Source organism: Zootermopsis nevadensis, unplaced genomic scaffold, assembly GCF_977971745.1.
Source record: "Zootermopsis nevadensis isolate Lab colony 2312 unplaced genomic scaffold, Znev_1.0 Znev_ptg000017l, whole genome shotgun sequence".
In the NCBI taxonomy this organism is placed as follows: Eukaryota; Metazoa; Arthropoda; class Insecta; order Blattodea; family Termopsidae; genus Zootermopsis; species Zootermopsis nevadensis.
Window position 1 is genome coordinate 18,829,908 of NW_028259149.1, and position 27,526 is coordinate 18,857,433.

The window sequence follows — 27,526 nt, forward strand, 5'->3', positions numbered from 1 at the left end:
TCTGTGGACGCTTTGTACCCAGAGCCGGCCTGGCCACATTAGGTACTTGCACGTGACGGGGCTCGTGTACTCATTAAACAACGGCGCTTCAACTGTGTAGACCGTCTGTAGCATCAAATGATTGGGTGCTTCTGCAAGGAAGCGGTCGTGGTCTCTTTTTAAATTCTATTTCGACATTTGCTTGGGTTAAAACCACGAAACATGGAACAGCCGAACTGTCCCCAGCACAGGAGCTCCGCAGACCAATTTGCACGCATTGGGGAATATATTCCCATATAATATTAAAACGAATCTCAGAGAAACTGAGTTTGCCTGGCTGGGCATAGCTTTCGGTGGCGACGAGCTTGCCTAAAGACGGCAGTGAAACTTTGAGTTGCACGAGAGGCGCGTGGCAACACGCTTCTACTGCAGGCGTAGGGGAGAATGGAAGCATAGCTCCACCACGCCACTGACATCGGTACTGTGGTGTTGCGAGGGTTAGCTTCATCGCGCCCCCGCCCTCTTCACTCATCGAATGGGTGCGCGCCGGGAGAACACGCAGTGGCAACGCAGAGCAGAACAAAGCGTCGGTAATGGCGCTGGCAGCGAACGCGTAGCTTCCTGTATGGTCATTTCTGGGCGCGTGGGAATGCAAGGTCAATGCAGGGACAAGCCAGTGTATGTTAAAATTGTGATCACCCCGCCACTTGGCCTCTGCGCGGTTCAGCAAGAAACAATTGACATGCAGACGAATTTCAACAAAACAGCGCACTTAACATGTAAAGTAATTCCGTGGCTTTCATGAAACCTGAAAGTTCATAATAGCCTGCTACTGGCCATTATCCTGTGCTACGTTAAACCAGGCCACAATCTCAGGCCTGTTTCTTTGAGGTCCACTTTAATATTGTCTTGCCGTCTATGCTTAGGCCTTGCAAGTCGCCCCTTTACTCCACGCTTACCAACCAAATTCTGTGTTTACTTGGCATCTCTCCCAGCGTGCTACGTGCCCCGCCAATCGAATCGTGTTTTATTTGTTCATCTTCATCCGCACACAACATCCTCGAATCTGTATTCCTCCCCTAATGTAAGGGGTTTTATTGTTCAGTAAAAACAGAGAATGTTATATATTTGTAAACGTACAGACATGCGGAAACTGAGAAAGGGACTTTTGTGTGACACTGGCATTGTAATTTACGACTTGTTTTCGTAGAAAAGTGAATCACACCTGGCCGCTCCATATGATCGCGAAGGTCGAGCATCACAGCCTTGATGGCTCGCGGGGCTAACAGCATTTAGATCACGTACACGTTGTTGGTTGCGCAGAAAACAAAAGACACCTTTACCTATAATGTCAAAAACAACAGATAATTTCAGGATACTTTTTTCTAAATTTATATTTTAACTGGATATTAACTTCCAATAAAATTCTGTTCTTTTTAAAATAATTAATTAACCCTTCGGCTGTGCGGAATAAACCTCGTCATGTGTTGTAGGTTACAGTTCTCATCATCCGTGGGAAACGACCACATGGTTCAGAAAAGGCGACCTTCAATGTTCATTGTGTCTTATTCCGTTAAGGAAAAATCGTGAGTTATTCTGTAGCTGTAAAAACCTAAGGACAAAAATTAATGACGTCATAAGAACGTGATTGCTTGAATATGTCTATTTTAAGTTCCACTTTTCTATAAGGATATAGATCTTGACTTAATTGTGACAACTTCCTCCAGCTCATGACTTCAATCACAAATTGAATAGACGGAAACTGTAAAAGATAATACATATCACTCTCCTAAAGAATATCGGAACTTATTAAGAGCAGTTACACAAAATCCTAATACAGATGTAGCTAATCCTTTGAAACTTTGGCAAAATATTTGAAAATTAGAATAATAGTTATGATTCATTAACAAAGACGTTAACAGCATACCGAATTGAAGAAATGCTTACCATCTTGCAGTACAGTCTTTTTCAGGTCTCTTGTATAAAAATGTAAAGACTAAAATATACGAAAGTGTAATGTGAATCTTGATCCCTCACATCAAAGGGAGAACATGGATTGAGTTTGTTTGAGAATTGGGTTCCTAGAATATTTAGGCCTAAGGGGTGCGAAGTGACAGGAGGCTGGAGGAAGTTGCATATTGAGGAGCTTCATAATCTGTACTGTGTGTAAGGTGATAAAGTGAAGGAATGTGAGATTGGCAGGTTTGGTAGCATGGTGGATGAGACATGCATACAACATTTTGGTTAGAAAACCTGAATGGAAGACATCACTTTAAAGGTCTAAATGCAGATGAGAAAATTATATTGAAATGAAGAGGATGTGTTTGTATATAGTAGATTCACCATGATATAGTCTAATGGTGGGCTCTTGTGAACTGGTAAAGGACAGATGACTGTCTGTTTCTCATGAATGATTTTATAAGATAGTTGCTCTGTTATGGATTACCATGATGCAGTCTGTAAGAGAACGGAAAGAAAATTCAAGAAAGTTTAGTCTCTGCTATGAAGACTTGTGTAGGATCCAGAATCAAAGGCCATTGCCTTCTGTGAAGGCACATTTGGAGAAGAACATTCTTAATTTTAATGGAGATCTGATCACGTGTGAGGAGTGGGGACCGATTCTCAATGCGCTTTCCCTGGATAGAAGCCTGCAGTTCATCGCTGTTCACAGCAGGCTCTGTGCCAAACCAGGTGGGTGTCTTATAAGCGTAGATACAGAGATACCCGTTGTTTTGTATGGTGCAAGAGTAACATAGATTGAGGTTTTAGGTTTATGTTAAAATTGACAGGAAAATGGAGAAATTCTAGGAATGAATAGCTTCATAATTTGTATTGTTTATCAGGTGTGAGTATGAAAAACAAGGCATGGAGGCAACAGCTATAAGTGAAAAGAGACGGGACATTATTAAAGTGGGTTTTATGGTGCTGAAAGGATTCCTCAGGATACACTTTGTAACTGCCAGGCCCCTGTGTAGTACAGGCAATTTAAAAGTATGGTAGAGTGCTGCTTATCCAGGGCCCAGTTATCTGTTGTCTTAGATTGTCTCTGTGAAGCGCTAACCCCAGAGTTAAAGTCTGGTTGACAGTCTCCAGTGTGAGGTTTAAATCTCTCATTTTCATATGGTAAAGATTTGTCACCATCTTTTTAAGATAAAAGTACAAATAATTAACCTCATTTTTTAATTAACTGCTATATTATTCAGAACTTTGTTATGTCAGCCGCAGTTCTGTGCACGTGTGACGTGATGCTTTATTATTTCGTAACCCACCAGTATACATAAATTGTGATGTTACTTGTTTGTATAGTAATTGATGTAGTTGAAAGCCAAGGGAAGCACACAATATCAGATGCCTTTAAGCACATTGAGACTTAAGCTTGTTTGATCTACAGCAATAGAAAATATAGTTACAGAATCAAGGTCTCGTACATTACAACGGGTTCCAGTGCTGCAGACACACTTTGTTCTGTTGCGGCTCTTAAAGGCAATTGAAGTTTGTATGAGCAACACTGAGGTACTAACTTGTGTGGAACTGGAGGGTCTGCCAATTGGGAGACACTACCTGGAGGAGTTCATCAAGGTGAGAAGCATTCTCTCTCTGCAGTTATATGTAACAATTCTATTTTGTGGCTGTACATGTGTGTCTGTCTACATGTATGAGTGTGACAGTGTGTCTACATGAGGTCAGATTTGTTTGGTAGTTGGTCTTCAGATGGATTTCTTTGAATTTGAAGTCTCTTGACAAACATTAAATTATTTTAAATCTCTGAAACCTAACATAAGTTAGTTTACCTACTTTCACAATGGTGTGATTAACTTTATTATTTTATAAGGAAAGATAATATGTGTGTGTGTCACCACTTAACAACTTCTGAAACTTGTTGTGAACATCTTGCCACTAGAAGCCACGTTGCCTCAGCAGTTTCCAATTCCCTACTACAAATATCAGCAAGTCCAGCTTCTGAAGTGGAAGGAACGTTGGCACCATTTACTGTAATGCCCTGAAATTTAGTGTGGTTACAGATATTTGGAAAATATTTAATGTTTGTTAAGATACAACTTATTGTTAAATATAAAACATGATACAGCAATAATGCAATACCCAATGTAATGAAACATTGGTCTTTGGCACACAGGGGTTTGTGTGGTGATATGCACTTTGTGTTCAGTACACCAGCTATTTGTAGACTTAAAGAAAGCTTATGATTCAGTCAAGAGGGATGTATTATACAACATTTTCTTTGAAATCAGTATTCCCATGACATAAATGAGACCAGAAGACAAAACACTGAAATGTGAGATTTGAGGTTTCCATGGCAAAGATGATGGTGGATTATATAGGGTGGCAGGAAGGGAAGTCTGAAGGAATGGGCCATTTCGTCCTCTTTCCATCCTGATTGGCCTCCTGCTACTCTATATAATTCCTCTGATTCCCAGCATTGTCACTTCAGCTCTGAAGATGGAGATAATATGCTTCTCCAAAATAATGGCATCTATCGACCAGTCCAAATGATGCCAGAACGCAAAAGAACATAATCAAAACATTGACATCTTCAGTGCTCTGTGAACCTCAAAACTCTTTTGGTAAGGAAGATTCAGGTTTTATAGAAGGTTAGTAATAGCTGAGTGACTGTCAGCTTCTCAAGGACTCTGCTGCATGGAGTTAAACACCACTTACAAATGTGGTGACTATCTAAATTATGTGTTTGACAGTTTTAACACAGCTGGTTGGTATCACTGAATTGTTTGGTTATTAGTTTAGCCTCAGTAGGTGTTGTTTGTGTTGGGTGCGTTGTTGATGTACAGGAACACTGATGGATGGGTGAAGTGTGTCAGTACAGTGGTGAGTTCAAAACATCAATTTGCTCCTTTCACAAACAAACACTGTTCCTGCTCATTTGCAACTTGTGGTGTGACTGCAGGGCATGAGAAGCTGCAAGTCGCTGAAGCACGTGTCACTGCACCGCAGTCCGATCAGGGACGAGGGCTGTGCGCTGCTGTGCCATGCCATTAAGGGGCTGACCAACATCATCACTGTCAATTTCTCAAACTGCGGTCTCACGCATCAGGGTGCTCTGGCAGTGGCCAAGACTATTGAGGTGGGCTGCACTCTCAGCATACCATACAGCAGCTTTGATACATATGTCTTGTTTCTACATGGCCAGCCCATCATATCTGTAACAATGCCAGGTGACTGGTCTCTCCAGCAGCTGCTTAGGGACCAAGTCGTAACAAAGTCGTGTGTGTCACAGTTCAGTTTAAGTCTTAAATGGAAAATAGGAAAATGGGAGAGCAAGTTACTTTATTAACAGTTCAGTGTTTATTGATTGTGCGTGATGGTCTAAAGATCATAGTAGCAGTTTTGGGGACTCAAAATATTTAACTTACATTCTTTAGCATTTGAAAAATGGTTCTGTTCCTCAGAGTACAGAATTTAAATGTCTTCCACACTTTCACAAAACATCTCCAATTGAAAGATACTGTTCTGGTGTTACCAATGTCAGCAAACAGTACGCTTCCATCCATTCAGTTAAGACATGTCAGTAGTACCCATGCAACAAAACAGTTATCCCTGTTGCTTCTTGTGATGAGTGAAGAGGAACAAAGTGTTTGTGTATCACGTTGCCAGTGTGATCGCATAATTAACCGTGCAGATTCAGGTCCATGCCTGATACTTGGTCGATTGGGGTGATGTTCATGACTCGTGATCTTGCAGAGTTGATTTGACCTCATTGCAGTACCAGAAGATCCAGCGGTGCAGCGAGACCTGGAAACAGACGCTTCGCTACCATGAGCCGAACCTGGACTCTGTGCCTGGTCTGCGCAGAATCACACTCAACCACAACACAGAAATCAGGGATGAAGGGGCTGTGTACCTTATGAACGCTGCTAGGGATGACCTGTTTCTGAAAGGTGAGAGATGGATTGAACTAGAATGTCAGATTCCATGGCAGCAGGACCACTCAGATAACTTGTACCTTGTAACAAAGTAGGTAGTGTTATATTGTGTTGACACATATTCTTGTGTTGGCAGCCCTAGATCTGCAGGACTGTGGGATTGGCAACACTGGTGGTAGGGCAGCATTGGAAATGCTGCAGTCAAACGTGAGCCTGGCGGTTGTAGATCTGCGAGCTAATAAGGCCTTGAGCTCAGGGCTGCTGACGCAGATAATGGAGCAGCTCCACGTCAACAGCCGAGGTGCCCCACAGCAGGTACATGTGGTGTTAGGCTGGCCACCGAGTGCTTCTCATTTGAGAGAATAAACTTCAAGTTCTCTCCTGGAGACCAGCTGTCGTGGTTTTCCTCAGATGCAGTGAAAATAATTTATATAAAGTATTATTTCCAGCAATTTCATTGTATGTTACGTAACTTGTGGCATTAGCTGGGGTCACGCGAACAGAAGCCACTATGTGGGGCTGGTCTCTGTCTAATTTGGGGATTTCACATGGCATAGATTACCTCCTGATGTCTTTTTCTGTGTACGTAATTGAGCAAAGTGGTTCCAAAACATGCTCACTCTACTTAACAAAGTTTTTGGAAAGAACACTTACTTCAAACAGAATTTAGCAAATTCACAAGAACTGTATTTTACTGGAAAATGGACAATATTTGTTTTGTGTGTACAGTTGCATTGTAAAGTATGTTACAGTATGCTGATGTTCAGTTGTCATTGCTGAACACTGTATTTTCATGTCTGCAGTACCACTGGATCACTGTTGGTGAGAATCAGTTGCCACAACATCACCCGAGACCAAAGTCACAACCATTATTCAAGAAAACTGCATCCCTCAAGTTGGACTCAAGGTCCATGACAGCCCCCAAGAGGTCTGTATTTTCCACACTACACTCTGAGTAGTGGTTCTGCTAATGTACACTGCGCTTCTGGAAAACCTGCCTTCTACAGTCATTCCAGACAAATGCCTTCAAAGTAGTCACAACTGCATTCTGTCAAACCTGTGTATGTAATATGACGCTACACTATTGTAGCAAACAAAAATACAGATGTATTGATGAATTTAAGAAGTGCTGCTGACCTAGAACTAACTTTGTTAATGATAAGTGGTGATCTGCTTGCAGGTTCGCTCAGTTCTTTGAATAGGTGCAAAAATTATTTTTTTCAGGTGCTGAATGGTGTTAGGCAGACATCAGTACATACAGCTGAGCTGAAAATATAGAGGATTATAATTTTATCTGTTGTTTTATATAGGTGTAAAACTTTATCTATCACATTAAGGGATGGACATAGACAGGCCCTTCAAGGCTGGGTAAAACTGCATAATGAGAAGTTTTATAATTCATACTCATTACCAAATAATAAATATTATGGTGGTGAGATTTCAGGTTGCCACAGAGGCTGGTATGAAGATGACTGTCTTCTGGAATGTTGTGCTGATCATTTCCCTGATGGTTGAGGCAGTAAGCACTTCTGACAGGTATTGCCTGCGTACCTGTATGTATAGCACTGCTCGTATATTGTTGCAGGGGGCACGCACCACACACGGCGCAGAACCAGGAACTGTACCACACAGCACCACCTGCCACACCATACAGAATGGAGCTTGAAAAGGCAAGGTAAGCTGTCAGAAACTTGTACATACAATTGGTCTTCCTCAGTCCTCCAGTGTTGGGAGAGAACTGTAAAATAGACCATGACCACACAACAAGCTTTCTTGGAGTGGTGATCATGAGACAGTATGATACAGCATCAGGGATGGTGACCTCTTGTTGCAGACAGCAGCTCAGTGCTGAAACATTGAAGCGCAGGCAAATGGAAGAAGAAAACGCGGCATTGCGGCATCGACTGGAGGGTTTGCTGGGGGATGACTACGTGTTGGTAGAAAGACAGACGTTAGCTGTGATACAGCAGTTGTTCCAGAAATTCATAGAAACAGTCCATGACACACGGTATGTCATTGTTATGTTATAAGATTATGTAGTAACTTCACTGTGTGAATAACATTGGATTTTAATGCCAAATTAAGGAAAACCTTGAATGGAAGGAAATTGAACACAGACCATGGGTGTATATCCCAAGGGACTGGGAGCAAGTTAAATGGGAGTCTGATTTGATGATTGGAACTTTGTATTTCTTACAACTTCTTGTTTAGTGTTGCCTGCTTTGGATGTGGCATTTACTATTGCAGGCCTAGTGGACTTCAGGACGCAGACCACGAGGAGTGCCTGGTGTCCCTCCATAGGCAGTTGTACAATACGTGTGACAAGTCAAGTCAGACTGACCTGCACAAAATTTTTAAGTCAGTTGCTGAGCTTGGAGATGTTGGTCCAGTGCCAGATGTAGAGATGGATGCCAAGGACTGTGCTTCTGTCAGGGTATGAGAGGATGGTGCTGTTAGGACTTAAGTTTTTTCACCAGAGGTTGTGTTGTGCATGTGGATCCAAGAGACCTGAAATGCAAGACCTTTGGCACAGAACATGCCCCCCCCCCCCAACAGAGAATCATCATTTTGTACACCTGCTACTTCCATGAGCATAGTTTCTTCTATGAAACCATTAGTAAATTGCATGTGTCTGTCCATCCTTGCCATATTTTCATGGTAGCTAATAAATACTTGAAGTATTTGGAAATGACAGTAACAAATAAAAATTGCATTCTCAAAGAAATAAAAAGTAGAGAAAGTTCATGGAATGCTTACTAGCACGCTGTTCTGAATCTTTTATCTTGCCACCTGCTTTGTAAAGATAGAAGTAAACAGTATAATTTTACACACTGAACGTCACATGAGGAGCTTCTTCTTCACCAGATATTATTTGGGTGACAAGATCAAGGAAGATGGGTTGGGAGGGGCAGGTAGTATGCTTAGGAAAGATGAGAAATCACAAAATTTGTAAGTGCTGCTTTTCATTCTTGAAGCCTCACTTCAGTAACTGTCGGTGTGGTTGCTATTATTCAAGTGATAAACAAAGAGAGTAGCGGAGGCAAGCGTGCTTCACTGTCGCAACCAGTAGATCATGGCTTCCAGCACTGGTATCTGAAACCTGCTCTCTCAGCTGCCTTTATACTGATGCAGATAGACACCTTTCTTTCAAAATTCTTATTCTTTTTGTTCTTCTACAACTTATGGAGAATTTTGTTTGCCATACAATGAACATGCCAGCTGCAGATGTCAGACACTGGCATCTTATGTATGAATGTCAAGCATTTGAAACCTGTGTTGCAAAAGGCAAGTCATGTGAACTTCCAGTGGCTCATGTGGGTGAGACTGAAGCATGAAACTGCCTTCTCCTGTCAATACAGTGTGGAAACAGGAACTATCATAAGACATGTGTCTAATTCCAGGTTCTGCAAACATGTGGCAGTGGCGTGGTATCATCAGAGGGCACTGTGAGTACTCTGACACAACAGGAATGTTCATTGGACAGTGTTATGGCGAGTGGGGAAGACAGTGATGCTTCACTGCCCCAGGTAAGGGGTTAAACTGGCTGAAGATGCTTTATATAGCTGTTCTGGTGGTTTTTTTATGTACTACCTCTTCCAGTTAAATATTCTTGATCACCACCACCACTGCTAAGCCTACAGTCTGAGACAACACCAAGAGGTTCCTGGCGTCAGCTGCAATCCAACCGTCTTCATAGTAGAATTGCTTCTTTCATTATTTGATAGCATTGTTTCAACTGGAGATGAAGCAGTGGTGGTTGTTTGCAGGACTGCCTGGAGTTGGCAGAGGGCACCAGCGGGAAGGCAGTGCACAGAACACCAGCTAAAATAAAAGACTACACACACAGAAGGATGAAGCAAAGGAACAAATGCCTGGATGAGACATATGACATACTCTATCAGACGGTGCTGAGTAAGAACAAGGAACTGAACAGCGCCGGTGTGTCACATGTTTGCAGAGCCTCCAAGAAGAGGGATGCACCAGCAGATAAGGGCTCCACCACAAGCTCAAGTTCGTCAGTAATTACTGTACCTGAGGATACAGGGGCGCAAGTGCTGCTGAGCAGACATGATGCAGTAACTAACAATTTATTTTATTAAATCATATTTTTAAAAGTTTTTATTATGCTTGGACATTTGTATAAAATGTTGATATCATACCTTGGATCGGGGTTTGCCTTTACGTTTGTAACATGAAGAATACTGCACAATAAAATAATAATTTTGAACATTGCAGCTGTCTTTCCTACTGCACTTAGATTAGGAGGAGATGGACTGAGTTTGACTTAAGCAGCTATCAAGATGCAGAACACCACTCATGTCTCAAGTACACATCCATGTGAATGTTTTCACCTTGTTGCCATCCTGTAAGTTTTCTAGCCCACACACTTCCATAGGTAGATTTAGAATTTTCTTAGTCTAATGAGCTTCTGCCCTCTTTATTCAATTACATTGACATCAAAATATTTTTGCTTTCAAACATTTGTAATTTATATTTCTTCTCTCAAGAAAGAGGCCATGTTATATATAACTGTTCCAAATAATTGGTAAATTGATTATTTAATATTTTTCAGGTTTCATCAGCTTAGAAAATATTCTGAACTGAATACAATTTTTGTAATATGTTGTGGAGTGTGGAACAAAAGATAAAACTTTGTTCCAGATACAAAGAATGTAAAACTTGAAATTAATATTTCTTTCATATTGGTACCACTGATAAGGGAACAGTCATTACGAACAGTGAAGGCACAAAGCATACTCTTGGTGTGTCACACTTTCACTTACGATTCTCGAAGCCAAAGATGCTGTCCAAGAAATCTGTAAATTTGTGGGGGTCGACTGTGGGGAATGGCTTGAGTGTTTGAATGTCCATGTGTTGCAGGGCATGCTCCAAATGTGTGCATGTTGTGTACTGAACATATCCATCTTCATGGAGCTGCTGTGCCAGCTCCATCTGGTGGTTGTTCATGAGATCCTCATTAATTACAACCAAAAGTGGTTTCCTGGCACCCAGGGCCTCCAGGCAGCTGCCGGCACCGGCGTGACTGATGATTAAGTCGGCGCGCTGCATGTCCTCGGCAAGGGAGTCCTTGAACCGGAAGTACTCTACCTGCACGCCGTAAATGAGTCCAGATGGTGGCACAATCATCCCATGGCCAATCTGCATTGTCAGGCTTGTGTACCCCCTTGCTTGGAGCACCTGCAAATAGCAGCTTCTCAGGAGGTATATGACTGCAGTGTTCATCACCATCATCACAAAAACTTACTACTGTACCCTGTTCTGAGACATAGCCTATTAATATTAATATACCCATTTTGACTATCCCTCCCAAAGCCTTCTCTTAGCAGCCAAAATTTTGTATTTTTTATATAAAAAAGTAAAGCTGTCCCACTATGCACTGTGTTTATGTTCATGGTGTATTTTGTGACACAATCACCAGCTACAATGTTGACTGGCAGGATAATTATCAGTATTGGCTTGGAGAGACTGAGGAATACAACAAAACCCCCAGTCAGGTTAGCTGTTTTCTGGGTCACAACTTGAACCCAGGAGCTCCCAAATATAAAGCAGAAGTGCTGACTATTTGGCCATGCCTTATGGCAGTAACAGTGTCATTAGGAGGGTATGTGGTGGTCTTCCATGTGGTTATCAGCCAGAAGATCATCATTTACATCTTCGCTGTGAAAACCTCAAATCTCAGACAAGAAAATGTGATATCCCAGAATATACCCACCTCTACCATTAGTGGATGGGATAGCTATTTATAATCATGACAACAGTTATACTAATTTAATGCATTTTATAGTACTTGGTTAGTGTTTGGCACATGAAGGTTGTATCTGTATCTTGCACTTTCATTGTGAATATCTGAATTTGTTTGAAATTTGTCCATGTCCACCACAACTGATGAGAGCACTTCCACTCCATCACCATTTTCATATAAAAGCAAAATATGCTTTATTAAAGACGGAATTATTAAAAATTTAATAATAAAGAGCAGTACCAGTGTGATTATATACTTTTAAACAGGCCTAAGAGGTAAGCACTATTTTATACTCATTTAGTTTTTGTATTTTTTTCAAAGATGCTCACGTAAGAAATGCATGTAGTTCCATTTGAATGCAGGTTACTGGTAGTCCTGCACAGAATATTCACGTGTTACAATCACACTTGACGTGACCTTGGCATTGATGTCACTGGTGACGGGAGGTGCAGTAACGTCATGAAGACAGCAAAATTAAATTCGGTTACAGCAAAAAAATTAGTAACCGAATAGGAACCGTTCAAGTTTCACTTAAGTGAATAAATGGTACTCATGTGAAGCCGAATATGAAATGGGATATGTATATACGCGTATGCGTCTTATTACGTTTTTGTATAATTTTAACAGGAAAATGTGATAATTGTTCTTAAACATCGGCAAGCACCTCTAATTACATGCAACATAAATAACTGCCGACGTCCCTTCATATCCTATTATAATCACGGCGATTGTTCGTGGAAAGTGGGAATTGTACCATTCCGAACACAATCCAAGTACTGAGTTGTACAATATATGTGCTGCTTTATTAAGCATTGTAAAGTATGTTTCTCACTTACTTGTAGAACTTTTTGGCAACAAAGCGTTGAAATAAATAGGTCAAATTTTGTTGTTCCTACCGTTGCCAATACATGGCCCGGCGCCATTTTGGATCGTATCGCAAAGGCTTGTGGTTGTCGAGGAATGGCGTAGACTTGTGGGCCTAGGTGAGCGAGTATTTTTGTAATATTTATTACACCTTAATTCTTATATGTTACAATACTCTAATTATAAGTTGAAGCCATTGATATATTATTCAGTGTAAACTAGCAAGAATGCAGACTATAGAGATCTTTATTTTGAAGTAGCTAGAGACTGACATCTTGCTTATTGAGAGAAGTCTTAAGCTTGGGCTAGGGTAATTATTTCTCATGGTTCCTTTACTTTCATTCACTCATAGTTGTCGCAAGACACATGCCTGATTTTTTTGTTTAAACTGGAAGTCGTGACGTGTTCATCCGTTGTTTTTTGGAGTTCGTAGAGGATTGTACGAATGGGGGTGCATACTATTGATTCATTCGTCTGTCCTTGATGCTACACAATAATTCATTGTGGGCTGTAACTAGTTCCAGTGTAAAATATTTCACTGGTCTCATTGTCTTCATTAAGTAGTAGTTGCAATACTGTACCTATCTTGTATAACTATTTAATTTGAACAGAATTAGTTACTATTACACATTTTGGTGCAATGGTTTGATCATATGTGTACTTGTTTATCTGTGTTTAGTATAGAGTAGAATGTATTTACGTTTCATAGGTTCTTCATGGGCCTACACCAAAGATGTAGAACATGTCATAGCACAAATGCAATACTTGTTTCCAATAGAAATATAAAATTACATAGTGGAAAGCATTACCATTATTGCTTGCATGTATTTATAGTAGTTGAGAATTTTTGGTTGAGGCAAATTCTTCACTATAAAAGGAGTAAGATACTCTTTCAGTTCTGGCTTAAACTTTTCTATATTGTGATTCACACTTTATTATAGTGTGGGGAATGTTATTGAATACCATAATTCCAGTAGAGTAAACTAATTTTGATACTCACTGAATGTAGTATTTGACATATGAAGATTCTATCTGTATCTTGCACTTATATTGTAGACATCTGAGTTTCATTTAAATGTTTATATTTTGTCTTCTACAAATGATGGTAATGAGAGCAAGAATTTGCTGACTAGTGGAAGAATATTAAATTTCTGAAGTAATTTCCTACATGGTGCTCTCTGTTTAGTGCTTGCCTTTGTTCCAATGATTTTCTTTTCAATGTAAAATACTTTTTTGCTTTTAAAGTTTATCTTTTCACCAGTGATAGGACAGTCCTCACAGCAAAGCGTGCTGAGCTTCGTATAGGGATAATGTGTTGAATATGTGTTTTCCAATTTAAGTTTTGCCAATTCCTAGGCCAAGAAATTTAGTTGTTTCTCTTACTTAAATTGTTTTATGTTTCTGTACTTAGATTGACACAGTTTCTGCTGGTAGGACAGAATTTCATTCAATTGTGTTGTCAAAATTCAGTGTCATTTTATTGGCTTAAATCCATTTGTTCAAGTCAGCAGAGACATTATTGATGCAAATTTGGAAGCAGGTAGTTTCTGTGTTGAAATAATTTTATTACTGTTAGCATCTGACTGTCTTATGGATCCATGGAATGTAATTAAATTATTATTATATATTTTCATTATTATTGCATCTATTCACCATTTTACAGGGTATTTACTTTTGTGTACCTGAGACAGACCTTGACCCTATGTACCTTAGGGACAAGGTCTTTCTCGGGTACATGGAAGTACATACCCCATGAAGTGGTGAATAGATGTGATGATGATGATGATGATAATAAAAAAGCATGGATGTTGACTGAAAGATAGTGGTTGGTGATAAATCACTGATATATATATATATATATATATGAGAAAAATGTAGCAACAAGTATTGAATCTTGAGGAACTTTATGTATCATAATGCCCTAATTTAAATAGATGCTATTATTTGAATGTGGTGATTTAGTATTTTGTGAGTTGAACTTGTGGAGTTAATGCAGGATTTAGAATGTGAATGGAATTATGTAATAGGTGGCTTCATATATATTTATTGATTGTTAATGAGATATTCTTAACCCTTTAAATTTAAGGCATGGAATTGTTTAGAAAACTCATATTTGGTGTTCAAACTCAATTGAAGGGTGGAAAAGTTAGGAAGTTAAATACACTTCCATGATTTGGAAGCAGCCGTCAGTGTACATCTAGTTTTGTGAGTATGCTATTTGTTTTTGTCGGAATACATCCCTGTGTTCAGAAGGTTGTTCAGTATAGATTACGTGTTTGAAGCAACCTGTAATTCCCTATATGCAACCATGTTTGGGTTCGCCATTTTAAGCCCATTCCTACAGACTCACTGCAAAGTAAAGTTACTCTTAGAGGTCACATATGCTGTTTAAAGAGTATCCAGCCTTCATCTAGTGTAGTGTTCACATAAAAGGGCCAGTGTTGTATAAGTTTGTTCAGGTTGTAAGCCAGTTAATAATTATGACTTGAAACACTTTATATTTGTTTTTATGAGGCTTTCTGTGGACAGATTTGAATGTCTCTGAAGATTGTGCACAACACTACGTAAAAATATGTAAATTAGTGCATTCAAGATTAATTATAAGTCAGTGGAGAATGTGTTGATATTAAAGTCCCTGGGAATAACCCTGACGATTGAAATAAGGCTCATGATAAAAGTAGGAGGATAAATTCTGAAAATTTTTGTTATTCAGGTTGAAACCCCATCACTTTGTGTGCTTTCCAAGGCACTGGAGGGAAGGATATACAGAACCACAGTTTTGTCACTTTCTGAGGGTGTGAAACTTAGATTACAGTTGTTGAAAGCAAAGTGTTCACGAAAATATCTGGACCTAAGAAGGATGAAGAAAATGAGCAGGTTAGGATTTTACTTAACAAGGAACTTCATTATTTAGATAGGTTGCCTCGTCCGGACAATGAGATTAAGGAATCTGTGCCAGGAGTGTGATCTAGATGGGGGAGACTACTTGAAAAAGTTCACTTGGAGAACCAAGTAGTAGATGGGAGTATCAACTAAGATGTACTTAGGGAGCTAGACTGTTATGGTGGGAGGTGAGCAGAACTGGCTAAGCACTGGGCTTCCATATTGCTCTGGCAAACCTTGAGAGTCCTGTTGCACAGAGTTAGTTGGTAATGAAGTTTTTGAACAAAATGTGCATGTCCTTTGGAAGTGCCAGCTGAGGTGACTATCCTAAATTGTTCACATATCTCCTGTATATGTGAAGTGCTCAGTAGCAGATGTTTTAAGGCATATTTGATGTATTTTCTTAGAAAAACTTTATTATGTTCAAAGTTGCAAAGGAAAGTTCTTGTTCCGTGTCAGTGAGGAATGTTTGATTTTGTTCATTTGTGGCCGGTTTTGGTGATCCATGTTTTGAGTTCTTATTTCTTTTCCTTTGTCAATATAGCAGCTGTTTGAACTCGTGAGATAGCAGCATCATTTTAAAGCAAAGTTTTGTGTGGTATTAAAGTGGCCAGCTTTATCAAGCTATTGTTCGTGTGAGGAGTGCAATATTTCATATACATGAAATATTTTGGTAAGAGTGTAATGTATTATGCAAAATTTGTATGTTGACTTTAACAAGTTTTAAACAGATGAGCATTCACTACATTTACCATATTGGTAATAATTTAAAAATTTAAATTCCTTTTTGAAAAAAAGAAATTATGAACTTAAGAGGGGAGTAAGCAAAAGCACTGAAGCTAAACATAAAAACTAATAGCGTGGGCTTGTGAAGCATTGTACACTGTGGAATAACATAGATATCAAGTATTAGGAAACCAAGGACTAAGGGAAGTATTTTCATTCAAGCAAGATGAAACATGGTATTGTTGAATAGTGAAATTAAGGATATTGCAATGCTCTGGACAACTGGATTGGCAATGAAAACTATAAGCTTGTATAAACTGTAGATTTTTAAAAGCCCTTGAAATAACAGTAATTGCTTGCAGCCTGAACCATGGGGGAGCGTGTCACTGCACCACCGCCAGCTTCCAAGCATCGCCCCTGGGAGTCGGCACAAGCCAAGTCATACTCCGGACAAGGGGTAGTAGGGAGCCCAGCCTCACTAGCTGAGATCTTTGACACTGCATTCTCCTCGACAGTGGATCACCCACCCCACAGCAATGAATACAGAACTGGTGAGGGTGTGCGTTTTTACAGTATTCCAATTAAGACACACGAGTGGGCTTGGTGGTAACTCCGCATCTCTGTTTAGCTCCACATGTGGCCTACTCCCTACTTTGTAAGAATCCCCCCAGAAATGGAACTCCTCTTGCTTGTCACCTAATGCCCAGGTTTTCTTGCAAAGTGCCTGCTGGTTGCTCTGTACGCCTGCTCTCATCCAGTGACACAGCTTACACTTCTATGGTTTTTGCCATTATTATCATCAAGCTGTCATTCCTAACTTCTAGAAAGTTTGTTTGCATCTTGGTTTATTTATCACTGCTGTGTCTAGTACACAGATGATGTAGCATTATATGGTGAATTGCAATGTATGCTGGAGAAATTGATTGTGGTCCACTTTGGGTTTTTTCTGGAGGAAGAAAAGAAGATCTTTAGTATAGATAGTGCCCAGTCCAAGATTAAGTCACAGACTTCTAGACATTGAGCTGTTCTATATTGTTATAAGAGTCTCTGGTACCAGTGAATCGCAGATTTTTAAGCTTTGTTTGCATTTGGTTCACAGAAGAGATGGAGTTTGAACCACTGTTTGCAGAGAGTGATGCAGATGACGTAGATGTGGTGTCATTAGAACAGTTCCCTCATACGTCTGCAGAGCGAACTGTTGGTGAGCCTCTGTATGCCCAGTACCGCCGTCAGTCAGACGCGTGCTATCGGCGCGGGGTCTGGCCGCCGCCGCCTCCATCGCGCCAGGAGCCTGTGACACCGCCTTACTACCGTCTGTTCCAATCTGAAGATGCCCAAATGGACTGTGATGCAGCCTTGGCCAGTAAGATCCACTGATGGTGCTGTGGTATGTTGGTGTAGCATTTTGGGACATGTATGAGACTGTCATGTTTATTTCAGTTGGAGGAAGTGACCCATATGATGCGGCACGACGAAAACGCGTGCTTCGAGAGGGTGACCGTGCCACGGCAACAAAGTTGAAAGCCAAGAAAGGCGACCATGTGCGCCTTGGGGATTCTGGTGAGGGCAGCTCTGGAGGTGCTTCTTGCAGTTTCCACCACCCAGCAAGTGGTGCCAGCACAGGGTCCACTACTGTTGTGGAGAGGCCTTCAGGAGGGCACCACCACCTACCTCCCACCTGCTACCCGTCGGCTGGTGCCAGGAAGAAGGTGCCTCCGCCGCCGCCACCACCACCGCCACCTCCACCACCCCTGGCAGCTGAGAAGAGGCGCTTCCAACTGTTTGCTGCTCCAGATGATGTGGAATCTGACCTGATCAATGTGAATCAAGGCCATGGGGCAAAGCTGCATGGCGTTAAACTGGAACAGCAGCAGCAGGACCCTGTCCCCTCACTACAACAGACTGCTCCCAGCTCAAACCCATTTCCAGGTAACAAATAGGCAGTTGTGACTGCATTGATAAGTGTTGAAGCTGTTTAGCAATTTATCATAATATTACCTGTCGATAATCATGCTTAAGAAGTTTTGTGCACAAAAGTTGCTGTGATTCGTATGTAGTGACATGCAATTGTAAATATACTACTTGGCTTTCAGAGCATTATAGAACTGAAGTGAGCTCCAACACAGTTAAAACAATAGCGGGATGTTGTGACAGGTCCATCAGGCATGCAGACTCAAAGCATTGGGGATGGCCCTTCTGCACCAGACCTGCAGATGGATTGGCTGTCATCAAGTAGTGACAGTGATGATACAGATGATGACAGCGGCATTGAGGTTGTCAGCGTGCAGTATAAGCAGTCATTGCAGAGGGTGAGTCGCATCAGCATGTAGGCCGCATAGGAGAGATGACAGACGTACAAAGGTTTTGTCTGAAAATTTGAAGAGAATACTTGGGACATAAAGATGCAGATGGATGGATAGTATGAAAATGGAATAATGTGTTGGGATGTGGACAGTTCATCTGACTCAGGATGGAGTCCGGTGTTGGACTTGCGTGATCATGGTAATGAACCGTGGGGTTCCATAAAAGACATTAAGTGTCTTCAGCTGAGGAGGAATACGCATCTCAAGACAGACTCTGCTGTAGGGGGTAATTAGTGGGCTGACAGTAACTGATTAATGAATTTGTGTTTGTATGTAAGAAGTACCAATTTGAATCCAGCTCCCTCCAGCCATATTCCAGGATTGTTTGACCACAGCGACTTCTGTACTGCTGGAATGGTTTGTTATGAACAACCCTGAATTTAAATTAAATCTGGTATTGGAGATTTACATTTGGTGAATTTAAAAAGGAGTAGAATTCTATAAAAATATTCCCCTTTGGCATAGAGATAGGCATCCCATTAATGCACTAGCTGTTGGACTGCTGCTGGACCACTGTGCCGCTGCAGCCTTGACATCTTTAGCTGACCAAATCTGCCTTTCCGTGCTCGCATTCAGGGACCCTGACACTACCATTAACACACACAGCACTATCGTGGAACCCTCCAAGAATTTCATACCCCCACTGAGATGAAGCATCTTAGTGTGCTTAAGAGAAGGGCCATTGTTGCATGATGTCTGGTCCTCATTAGGCTGCAACCAGTCACTGTGTGATTTCCATGTGTTTGGCCCCCTCAAGAAAGTGCTAAGCAGATCATGGATTTGGTTCAGGTGAAAACCAAGCGTGCAGTGGTTTAGTGGTTTCAGCAGTAGTCCAGGGAGTTCTTTGTGGAAGGGATCCATTGCCTGATGTAACAATCTGATATCTACCTCTGCCCCCATGGGGGCTGTTTTTAATGGCCTCTACTCCTTCACCCAGAAAAATCTCCAAGTGGGTTTCATTTTAACAACCGACACATATCTATGAAATTCTGTTTGGTACTTACCCAGTGAAATAGAGCAAAAAATTAATGGTTCATTATGATGTGTGAGGTGCAGAGAACAAATTGAATATGTTTTAATCAGTAATGTTGCTGTTATAGGACCCTGTGGCTGTAGTAGACCTGACTCAGGAATCAGATGAGGAGATGTTCCCCGTGAGCAGCAGCGGACACTCCGCTCTGCCCTCCTGCGCAGCTTCTTCGGCCCCAATTGTGGTGACGGACTCCCCTGCATCACCCAACCACAGTTCCTCTACTGGCCAATATGTTCCTTGCAGCACACCGCCCCGTGCGGCACCTCCGCCTTTGATACGGTTTCGCTTGCCATCTTGTCGTTACCAGTGCGGTGGGAGCGAGGCGGCCGAGATCCCCTCCATGCCTAACAATGCGCATCATTGCAGCGGACTGTATGGAAGCTGCATGCATGCCCACGGGCGCTCCGTTCCATGGGCACAGGGCCACAGCGGGCCGGCGACACACTCCTACCCACCGGCAGCTCATGCATATTGTCTGGGTGAGTGAACCATTATGTGCATTGCGAATTGCAGCCGTGGCAAACAGGTAGAGATCGATCCTCCAATTTGATGCAGTTGAAACAAAGAGGGAGCAGTGAATGAAACACTAAAGCACCAGAATGAAGCCATATCAAATACTGAATTTGAAATGTAGGTTAGCAAAAATTGTAATGTAGGGAACTGTAAAATTCGTTAAAATTGTATATTGCTTTTATGGAAGAGATGAACATCTGAGTTCTACAAGAACTGGCATTTTTTGATCAGTCATTGTTTCTTGCTTGGTTCCAGACCCAGCATTGAGGCTGTCTCCCTTCCAGTATGGACAGCCATCACCAGCACACACTGGTGGGGGTTTCCCATACTTTCCCTCCCTACCTACAGCAGCTCCAGCCCCTCCCCGCATCTATCCACTGCACGAACGGTTGTGGCTGTCCCAGCAGCGCATGCAGGAAATCCAACGGCGACGCCTGGATGCTCACTCCATGCACCTCCAGAGGTAGTTCACAGTTGAATATTTAATGTTATCATCTGTTATGAAGTGTCACCAATGCACATAGCCAGAGTGTGTGCTCGGATTGACATTGAAGGTTTAGATGCTAGATACTTTCAGTCTATAGCAGTCAGTTCATTCCTCTATCCATACCTAATCCTTGAGTCATTCATAATTTAGAATGTTCCCCCATAAGCCTGCATTAGTGTAAAGTTTATCATGGTTTACAACCTAAGGCACATAAGTTTATTTAGACAGGTGAAGTGTTTAAGTTAGGTTTGAGGATGTTCCTAGTTTTGTATTAAAGTCATTTGGAGCTAAATTAATACACGCTTGTGCTGAAGTGACTAGATTGGCCTGTCTGTTGCAGCCGCCCACGAGAAAACCTGTTCCTGGACATGTACCAACAGCAGCAGGCGCCACCACTGCACCACCACCCACCACGCATGTCCTCTCAGCAGCAGCAGCAGCAGCAGCAGGGGCATCACTCGTACGGAATGCACCACCACCCACACCACCATCCACACCACCATCACCCTCACCATCATCACCAGCCCCCTCTCCCCACCCCACAGCAGCCCACAGTGTACAGCCGTCCTGAGGTGGTGCCAACGGCTGGTCCATCTGCCATGATCCCACCGCCTGCCCCTCCCATGGTAAGTAATAAATAGCATGCCGACCTGAACCGAAGTTTGGTGCCGGACTTTGCGTTTTGTACAAAACATGTAGTTGGTGAAATTAAGAAAGTTATGATGGACTGGGCATGTAGCTGGGATGAGGGCAGAATAAATATGTACAGAAATTTGGTGTGAGGACTTCTTAGAAAGAGGTCACTTTGAAGTATGATAAGAAAATTGTGGATAATATTAACCCTTATGAAATCGCGCACCAGACATCGTATCTCACTTGGAAGTATCTGTCCTTCCAGATGCTTCTTTGTCCAACATAGACTACATGATATCTGTATTCTCCATCACAAACTGAATAGAAAGTTCATGATTTATGCCATTCAGTTCCACGTTTTCCTGACAACATTCAATAGTACTGTGGATAAAGCATCCCCCAGTTTGTGTAACACAATTTATGACTTCCTTGCCATTGTGTTTTTTGCACTAATAATGAAGTGGAACTGCAACTGTTGGCAGTACTGGTCCTACTAATATTTGAATATTTGGCTGCGGTTCCAAGTGCAATGTGTCGTGCTGTTGTGTGTCTGCAGGTGCCTCCACCCGAAGTGGATTTGCTGACTGCAGGTTCCATGGTTCCTGATATACAGACTGAGATTGTGGTCCAGAGTTCTCCTCCTGGTATGACAATGTGAGTGCTGTTCCAACTAGGCTGCAAGATACGTGAAACTGGTTACTGCCACTGTAAATGCTCAGTTGCCAAGTGACCCTTTGATGATGCACTTACTGTGCGCATGGGGGAAGGGGTACATCTAAATTTTTAGGCTCATGTAAATGCAGTACTTTTGTAAAACTGTTGTGAATTCGATTGTGGAATTCTGGGTAGCGGAAACTCGTATCTCGCAATTATATCATGGGGGAGCCTTAAGATGGCAGCAAGGAACGTAACACTTGGTTGTTGTTGCTCCAGGTGGGGATGAGAAGCACTTTCGGGAGCATAGAATTTAGGCTTGCAGTTGAGGGCAGACCGCCATTCCGAAAGCAGATGGAGGTCGTGGTTGGGTCACACTTTTGCAAGAATGACATTGGATCGCATTGCTGCGACGCTGGTCTTGGATAATATTGTGGCAGCTGTTACTCCGTTGATTGCCCTGCAGACGTGGCCATTTGTGGTGTGACACAGAAGAACATCTTTGCCCCCCCCCCTTCCAGTATTTGTTCATTGGTTATTGTTGCAATGTTATGCTGCAGTCCACATGACTTACAAGTTGCAGTAGAGTCGGGAGTTGATGAAGTGTTTTAAAAAGTTGTCTGTTATGTGTTAGGATGTATGCATTAAATATCTGGGGATTGAGAGTTGTCACAGCTTCACAGTTACCTGGTATGAAACTAGAATTGGAATGGTGTGGAATTTGTATGGTTGCACAATTTACATCTGATCTCCTGTTCATGAAGTTTGAGATTGAAAATGTTGATTGTTGTGAGTAATTTACACAGAAATTGCTTATTTAAACTTGCCTCGATTTATATTAACAGTAAGAGAAGACTGCATTACAGCAGGATCTTTAGTGCCATGCAGTTGGTATGAAATAACATCTACCTCTTCATGTTGACGGCATGTAGGTATCAACACGGCACACAGTAACAGTACAGTTGTGCAGTCACTTTCCTCTACGTAATTGCAGTGTAATGGTTTTATTTCATACAGCTTAGAAAATTAACGGTGGCATGTCCTCAGCAAAGCGTCTAGAGTTCTGTTGTTCTGGCTGCTCTCAAGAGGCAGTACATGTTTTATCAGTGTAAGGTTAAATGTAATAGTTTTAAATCTGTCAGCTGTGATCATTTGGAAACCTGGCGCACGCTGCTGGAGTCTGCTTAGGTTTCTGATTTGGAGGGGAATTATGTTGTTGCAGGGAGAGCTCCCATCAGCATGTTCATCACCACCTGTACCACTACCACCCGCCAGGACGCATGCACCACCTGCACATAAGCATTGCCCCCACCATGGTGAGTACAGAATGATGAAACAGATGTACAGGCACTTCTCAGTAAGAGCTCTCAATAATTTGTCTGGATACGTGCTGCGAGTTACTTGTGTAATGAGTCTGCTGCTGATACTGCTGCAGGCGGCTGGCAGTCCACGTCCGCAGGAGCTCGTGTTCCCACCTGTGCTGCCTCCTGAGCTGATGCCGTTCCCATTCCTGGCACGTCACATGACTGCTCGCTTGGAGGACTACATGCGCGTCGTGGAGCAGCGTCGCCTCGCGCAAATGAATCGTGGTGCCAGTCAGGACACTATTGAGCGATACACTTTCCCCCATAAGTACAAACAGGTGGGTCACGTCACTTTATTTTATTTTATGTGGACACCAAGTTGAATTGTCCAGTGTGTTTTCTGTAACTTGGTCTCATAGTGCATCTGCATTGATTTAAATTAGGTCTTGCTGACGTAGAAAACAGTGGGTGCTTGAAAACCCACCTTCACTTAGAGCTTTATATATGACCTTCCTGCTCACACGGCAAAGTAGTGTAAGTTGTGTAGTCCTAACACCTTGCTTTAGCTTTGTAATGTGGTGACCCAAGTCTCGTCAGAGGTTATAGAATTTGAGTTTTTCCCGTTTTGCTATGGTGACTGCTCTTTGTTTCTCCATCGTCCACTACTGACATTGCACGGAGTTTGGCGTCGGCATGGCTTACAGTGTCTCGTTCGGTGATGTTCTGATTGATTGACTGATGCAATGGTCATTAACTGCAGTTGCTGTTCTTGCTTTATGCACTGCACTCTTTACACATTTCCACTTTTTGAATGATTTTCTCTATTTGAGTACCAAAGACTCACATTCAGGATGAATTTTACTTCCTTATGAACTGGGATGACATGTGGGCACTGTCTTGTTTCATACTGATGCGCATTGGTAGGTAACCAGACAGCTGTTGTTTCATGAAGTGTGGCATGCCACATTATCAGATTGATGATAACTATCGCGTTTACGGATTATTGACGTGTGTCGCAGGTGAAGAAGAGCACTGACGACGCAGAGGACAACACAGAGAAGTGCACCATCTGCCTCTCTGAGTTTGAAGATGACGAGGATGTGAGGTGAGGACGGCCAGCGTTTGTGTGTAGGGAACAGTCCAAACTGTCACCAAGCTATCAGTCAGCCTCATGACATCATTATTGTAGCTGTTGATAGATCAGTTATTGTGGAAGTTGCGCGAACCTTATGCCGTAATCATGCCGGTGATTTTTGACTTCCTACCTTCAACTCTACTGTGTGATGTTAAAAGTACAACATATTTAAGATGTTTTCCTCTCGCTCCCAATTTTTAGGGTGGTCGTGATTATGAGAAGTAATGGCAAGAGTATTTGGTTTGATGATTGTGAATTGTAATTGGGCATGTGGAATGTACGCCATTTTATGTCACTTGAACAGAGATGCTTCCATTTTAGTCATCAGTTGAAGCTGCAATTTGCACAATGGAATTGACATTACAGGCTGCATATCATTGAGATTTTTCTTGCTACAACAAATGACTGGGCGCTATGGCAAGCAGGTGCCTGCGATCTGTTGACCCCCGGTCTTTTGGCAGTATTCTTATCAGAATTTACCGTGCCACTGAGAGATTTATGTGGTTATTACAGGCGTTTGCCGTGCATGCATCTCTTCCACATTGAATGTGTGGACCAGTGGCTGGCAACCAACAAGCGCTGTCCCATCTGTCGCGTGGACATAGAGACTCATCTAAACAAGGACCTGCCATCTACCTGACAGTTACTGGAGTGCCTAGGTTGCAGCCACAAGGACTGAGGAACTCTTCCTACGTATGTCTTCCAGCTGTGTTCCTTCATTTTGGTCTGCGAGTTTGTAATTGTTAGCTGTATCATTTACCTCCAGCGAGAGTTTGGTAGCTGTGGAAGGATGGTTGGGTCAGTGTAAGTGGTGATGTGATGAAGCACAAATAGCCGTCTGCAGCCTCGTTTGAAACCAAGTGATGCCAAGCCAGAATATAGTGCCCATTTGTTTTACTATATTGAATTGCCTGTTGTAATTTCAATAGGGATTATTTTAGATGTTCTTTTTTGTTAGAGCAGGGTCCAAATTGAATAAGGTTGGTTAAAATTGAAACTTCCATCTTGTTTTATGTAATGAATTTTTGAGTTTTGCTGTTGACACTGAGGTTGGAATTGATGGACGAGTGTTTTATTGGCCTGCCAGCAGGACATGCTTGTGGTATGTCGATGTGCAGCGAATTTTCAGAGGGTCCCAGCTTTCATCTGAGGGAAGCCATGGTACAGCCTTTGGGACTAGCAGAATCTGGCTAGTGGACATCCCATGAAGAAGACATTCCACTGCTTTGTGGTGAGCAGTGCACTAGGCAACCAGCGTAGGTTCTATTGTACAGTGGTATCAGCTTTGAAGCCTGCTAATACGTTTGATCATGTTTTTTGGAAGTTATGTAAGATATTGAAGATGAGTGATTGAACTGGTTTTTAAATTTTTATATTGCATTATTGTGCTGTATTTTTAAGTACAGTCATCAACTTGTTAAAAGACACGAAGTTAGTGACAATTGTTTCCAGTGTTCTGTGCAGACAACTGGCCACTTTGTAGTGTGGTGCGCTCAAGTGGATGGTATTTAAGTTTATTTATGTGCATGTGTATAGTCCTGTTTCATGACTTTTGACTCTACATATATGTTACGGTTCCGTTGTGCTGATGGCCCTGGAGTCTCCGGATGCCGCCACCACGTTTTTCTTAGTCTTCACCTTGGTGTTTGCAGTTTTTCTCAAGTTCTTGTCCATGGCATCAAGTTACAGGTATTGCTACCTCTCAGCATAAGAGTGGTCACACTCCTTTGTCTGTGGAACGCTGTTGACATAACTGGAATATTGATCAGACCCTAAATCAAGACTAACAGCTTTATGTACAAAAGCAGCTCACAAGCAGTCAGTAAGCAACACTTGCCCTAAATGCCACTGTGATGTCTTGCTCTCATGCACTTGTGAACATGCAGCAGTGGGCTGGATAACTGGGCTTTGATTCCTGGTTGGGGCTGGAACTTCTCTCATAACCGCTGCATCTGGATTGGTGCTGGTGCCCATCCAGTGGGTACTAGGAGTAGTTTGAGAGAGCGGGGGAGAATTTGTGGATCTTTACCTTTGTGCTCCGTACATGCCTCAGGGGCAACTTCACCTCGTGGGCAAAGCAGATAATCAGGTAGTCCGTGTACTGAGTCAGATAAGCTCACAAAACCTGTGAACTGCTGTTGTCTGCATGTCTGGCCATGTCCTTCATGTGTAAATGAAGCAGATGTGTCCCCTGTGTATGTGGACAGATCGGAACACCATGACACCCTATTGTTACAGTCAGCTTTTGGTAAAGGAACTAGATTTGTGACAGCATTATGTCAGTGCACAAGAGCAGGAACGTTATATGCCAAAACTCGTTAACAGAGTCGGAATCCCTCTCCTTTTCCGACCCACAGCATTACAAATTTGTGTATCCCTTCTGTCTATCATCGCAGGAACTTGTAAACTATTTTATAGTTATGTAAGATTTGAGGTTTTCACAGCGGTGAGTATGAAGATTTCCGTCTTCTGGGTTGTTGCGCTGTGTAGTCTGGTCAATTTTTAACGTTTCAGAGGTCATATTGCCTCCGTCATCGGGGCGATGAATCATCGCCCCGATGACGGAGGAAGCATGACTTCTGAAACGTTGTTAAAAGTTGACCAGACTACACAGCACAACCCAGATGACAGAAATCTTCTTATTTTATAGTTGGCTACTGATGAAATAATTGGCCACAATCAAGGAAGGGGTTAATCTTTTGCAAAGAACTGGTTGTCAAGTGAAAGATGCGAAGGGAAAATGTTTATCATGAGTTATATGAATGTTTTTCTGAAACATTTTTGCAGACTTATGAATGTGCAAGTTTTTAAGAATCAGTTTAGTTTGCTGAATAAAGTGACAGCCCTTTCAGTTAAAAATTCCCAACTCTGGGGGGCCAGTTGGTATGCCTGTGGGGTCTGTCTGCCACACACCTCTCTAGTCTACAGTGAATAGTTGTACCTCAGGGCTCCATTTCCAGCTTTAAACTGACAGCTCGCAGGAAGTGCTGCCCTCCCAGTTTGTGTGAAAGTGGCATAGTTCCATCTCACTGGTGGACTAGTGACATCTCAGCAAACTGCTTGTATCTTGTATTTGCTGTCAAGTATTTACATTTTAGCTATCTGAATCTGTAGTGACTGTTGGTTTTGCAATTAATAAACATGTTTGAATGTATCTGGCTACATGTACCCCTCACTGCTCCCACCCAGCAGTTTGTTTTGGGGAGACGGCTGGTCTTCTCACGCACCCATTCCAAGCCTCTGTCTTCATGTAGTCTGCATGCTTTCCTGCTCCATATCAAAGTTTCAAGC

General features: G+C 42.1%; 3 protein-coding genes across 12 annotated transcripts; 2 read left to right on the plus strand and 1 right to left on the minus strand.

The window, feature by feature from the left end:
• The first annotated feature begins 44 nt into the window (after nt 1-44).
• Nucleotides 45-10,104, plus strand: LOC110830481 (uncharacterized). 6 transcript variants are annotated; one of them, XM_022065485.2, is made up of 12 exons: nt 45-1,565; nt 2,151-2,670; nt 3,371-3,558; nt 4,901-5,077; nt 5,717-5,891; nt 6,013-6,191; nt 6,680-6,804; nt 7,462-7,551; nt 7,711-7,884; nt 8,124-8,310; nt 9,278-9,403; nt 9,644-10,104. In XM_022065485.2, exons 2-12 carry the CDS (start codon nt 2,427-2,429, stop codon nt 9,974-9,976), a joined length of 1,998 nt encoding a protein of 665 aa, XP_021921177.2. In that variant the 5' UTR covers nt 45-1,565; nt 2,151-2,426; the 3' UTR covers nt 9,977-10,104. The 6 variants fall into 6 exon arrangements, with proteins under 6 accessions (XP_021921177.2, XP_021921178.2, XP_087206796.1 ...); XM_022065486.2 differs by having other exon boundaries at nt 2,182-2,670; XM_087350670.1 differs by having other exon boundaries at nt 51-1,565; nt 3,386-3,558.
• Alg13 (Alg13 UDP-N-acetylglucosaminyltransferase subunit) lies at nt 9,981-12,569 on the minus strand. Its single transcript, XM_022065491.2, has 2 exons — nt 12,477-12,569; nt 9,981-11,075 (listed from the first exon to the last, which is right to left on the minus strand). Exons 1-2 carry the CDS (start codon nt 12,561-12,563, stop codon nt 10,653-10,655), a joined length of 510 nt encoding a protein of 169 aa, XP_021921183.1. The 5' UTR covers nt 12,564-12,569; the 3' UTR covers nt 9,981-10,652.
• On the plus strand, nt 12,508-27,389 carry LOC110830480 (uncharacterized). 5 transcript variants are annotated; one of them, XM_022065479.2, is made up of 14 exons: nt 12,545-12,623; nt 15,218-15,381; nt 16,476-16,664; nt 17,213-17,476; nt 17,554-18,042; nt 18,268-18,422; nt 19,577-19,988; nt 20,278-20,485; nt 20,850-21,135; nt 21,699-21,796; nt 23,019-23,112; nt 23,232-23,438; nt 24,120-24,205; nt 24,749-27,389. In XM_022065479.2, the coding sequence occupies exons 3-14, from the start codon at nt 16,484-16,486 to the stop codon at nt 24,873-24,875; spliced, it is 2,607 nt and encodes an 868-aa protein (XP_021921171.1). In that variant the 5' UTR covers nt 12,545-12,623; nt 15,218-15,381; nt 16,476-16,483; the 3' UTR covers nt 24,876-27,389. The 5 variants fall into 5 exon arrangements, with proteins under 5 accessions (XP_021921170.1, XP_021921171.1, XP_021921175.1 ...); XM_022065480.2 differs by lacking the exon at nt 12,545-12,623 and adding an exon at nt 14,572-14,709; XM_022065478.2 differs by lacking the exon at nt 15,218-15,381 and having other exon boundaries at nt 12,508-12,623.
• The last annotated feature ends 137 nt before the right edge of the window (nt 27,390-27,526 follow it).

Bases quoted from the DNA above. Each gene is read 5' to 3' on its own strand.
- LOC110830481 (XM_022065485.2), top strand. From the start codon at position 2,427: ATGATGCAGTCTGTAAGAGAACGGAAAGAAAATTCAAGAAAGTTTAGT. The intron at 2,671-3,370 runs GTGGGTGTCTTA...TTTGATCTACAG, and splicing joins CAGGCTCTGTGCCAAACCAG to CAATAGAAAATATAGTTACA. The intron at 3,559-4,900 runs GTGAGAAGCATT...GTGTGACTGCAG, and splicing joins ACCTGGAGGAGTTCATCAAG to GGCATGAGAAGCTGCAAGTC.
- LOC110830480 (XM_022065478.2), top strand. From the start codon at position 16,484: ATGGGGGAGCGTGTCACTGCACCACCGCCAGCTTCCAAGCATCGCCCC. The intron at 16,665-17,212 runs GTGAGGGTGTGC...TTTGGTTCACAG, and splicing joins CAGCAATGAATACAGAACTG to AAGAGATGGAGTTTGAACCA. The intron at 23,113-23,231 runs GTGAGTACAGAA...ATACTGCTGCAG, and splicing joins TAAGCATTGCCCCCACCATG to GCGGCTGGCAGTCCACGTCC.
- Alg13 (XM_022065491.2), bottom strand. From the start codon at position 12,563: ATGGCGCCGGGCCATGTATTGGCAACGGTAGGAACAACAAAATTTGAC. The intron at 11,076-12,476 runs GTAAGTGAGAAA...TGCTATTTGCAG, and splicing joins GTTGCCAAAAAGTTCTACAA to GTGCTCCAAGCAAGGGGGTA.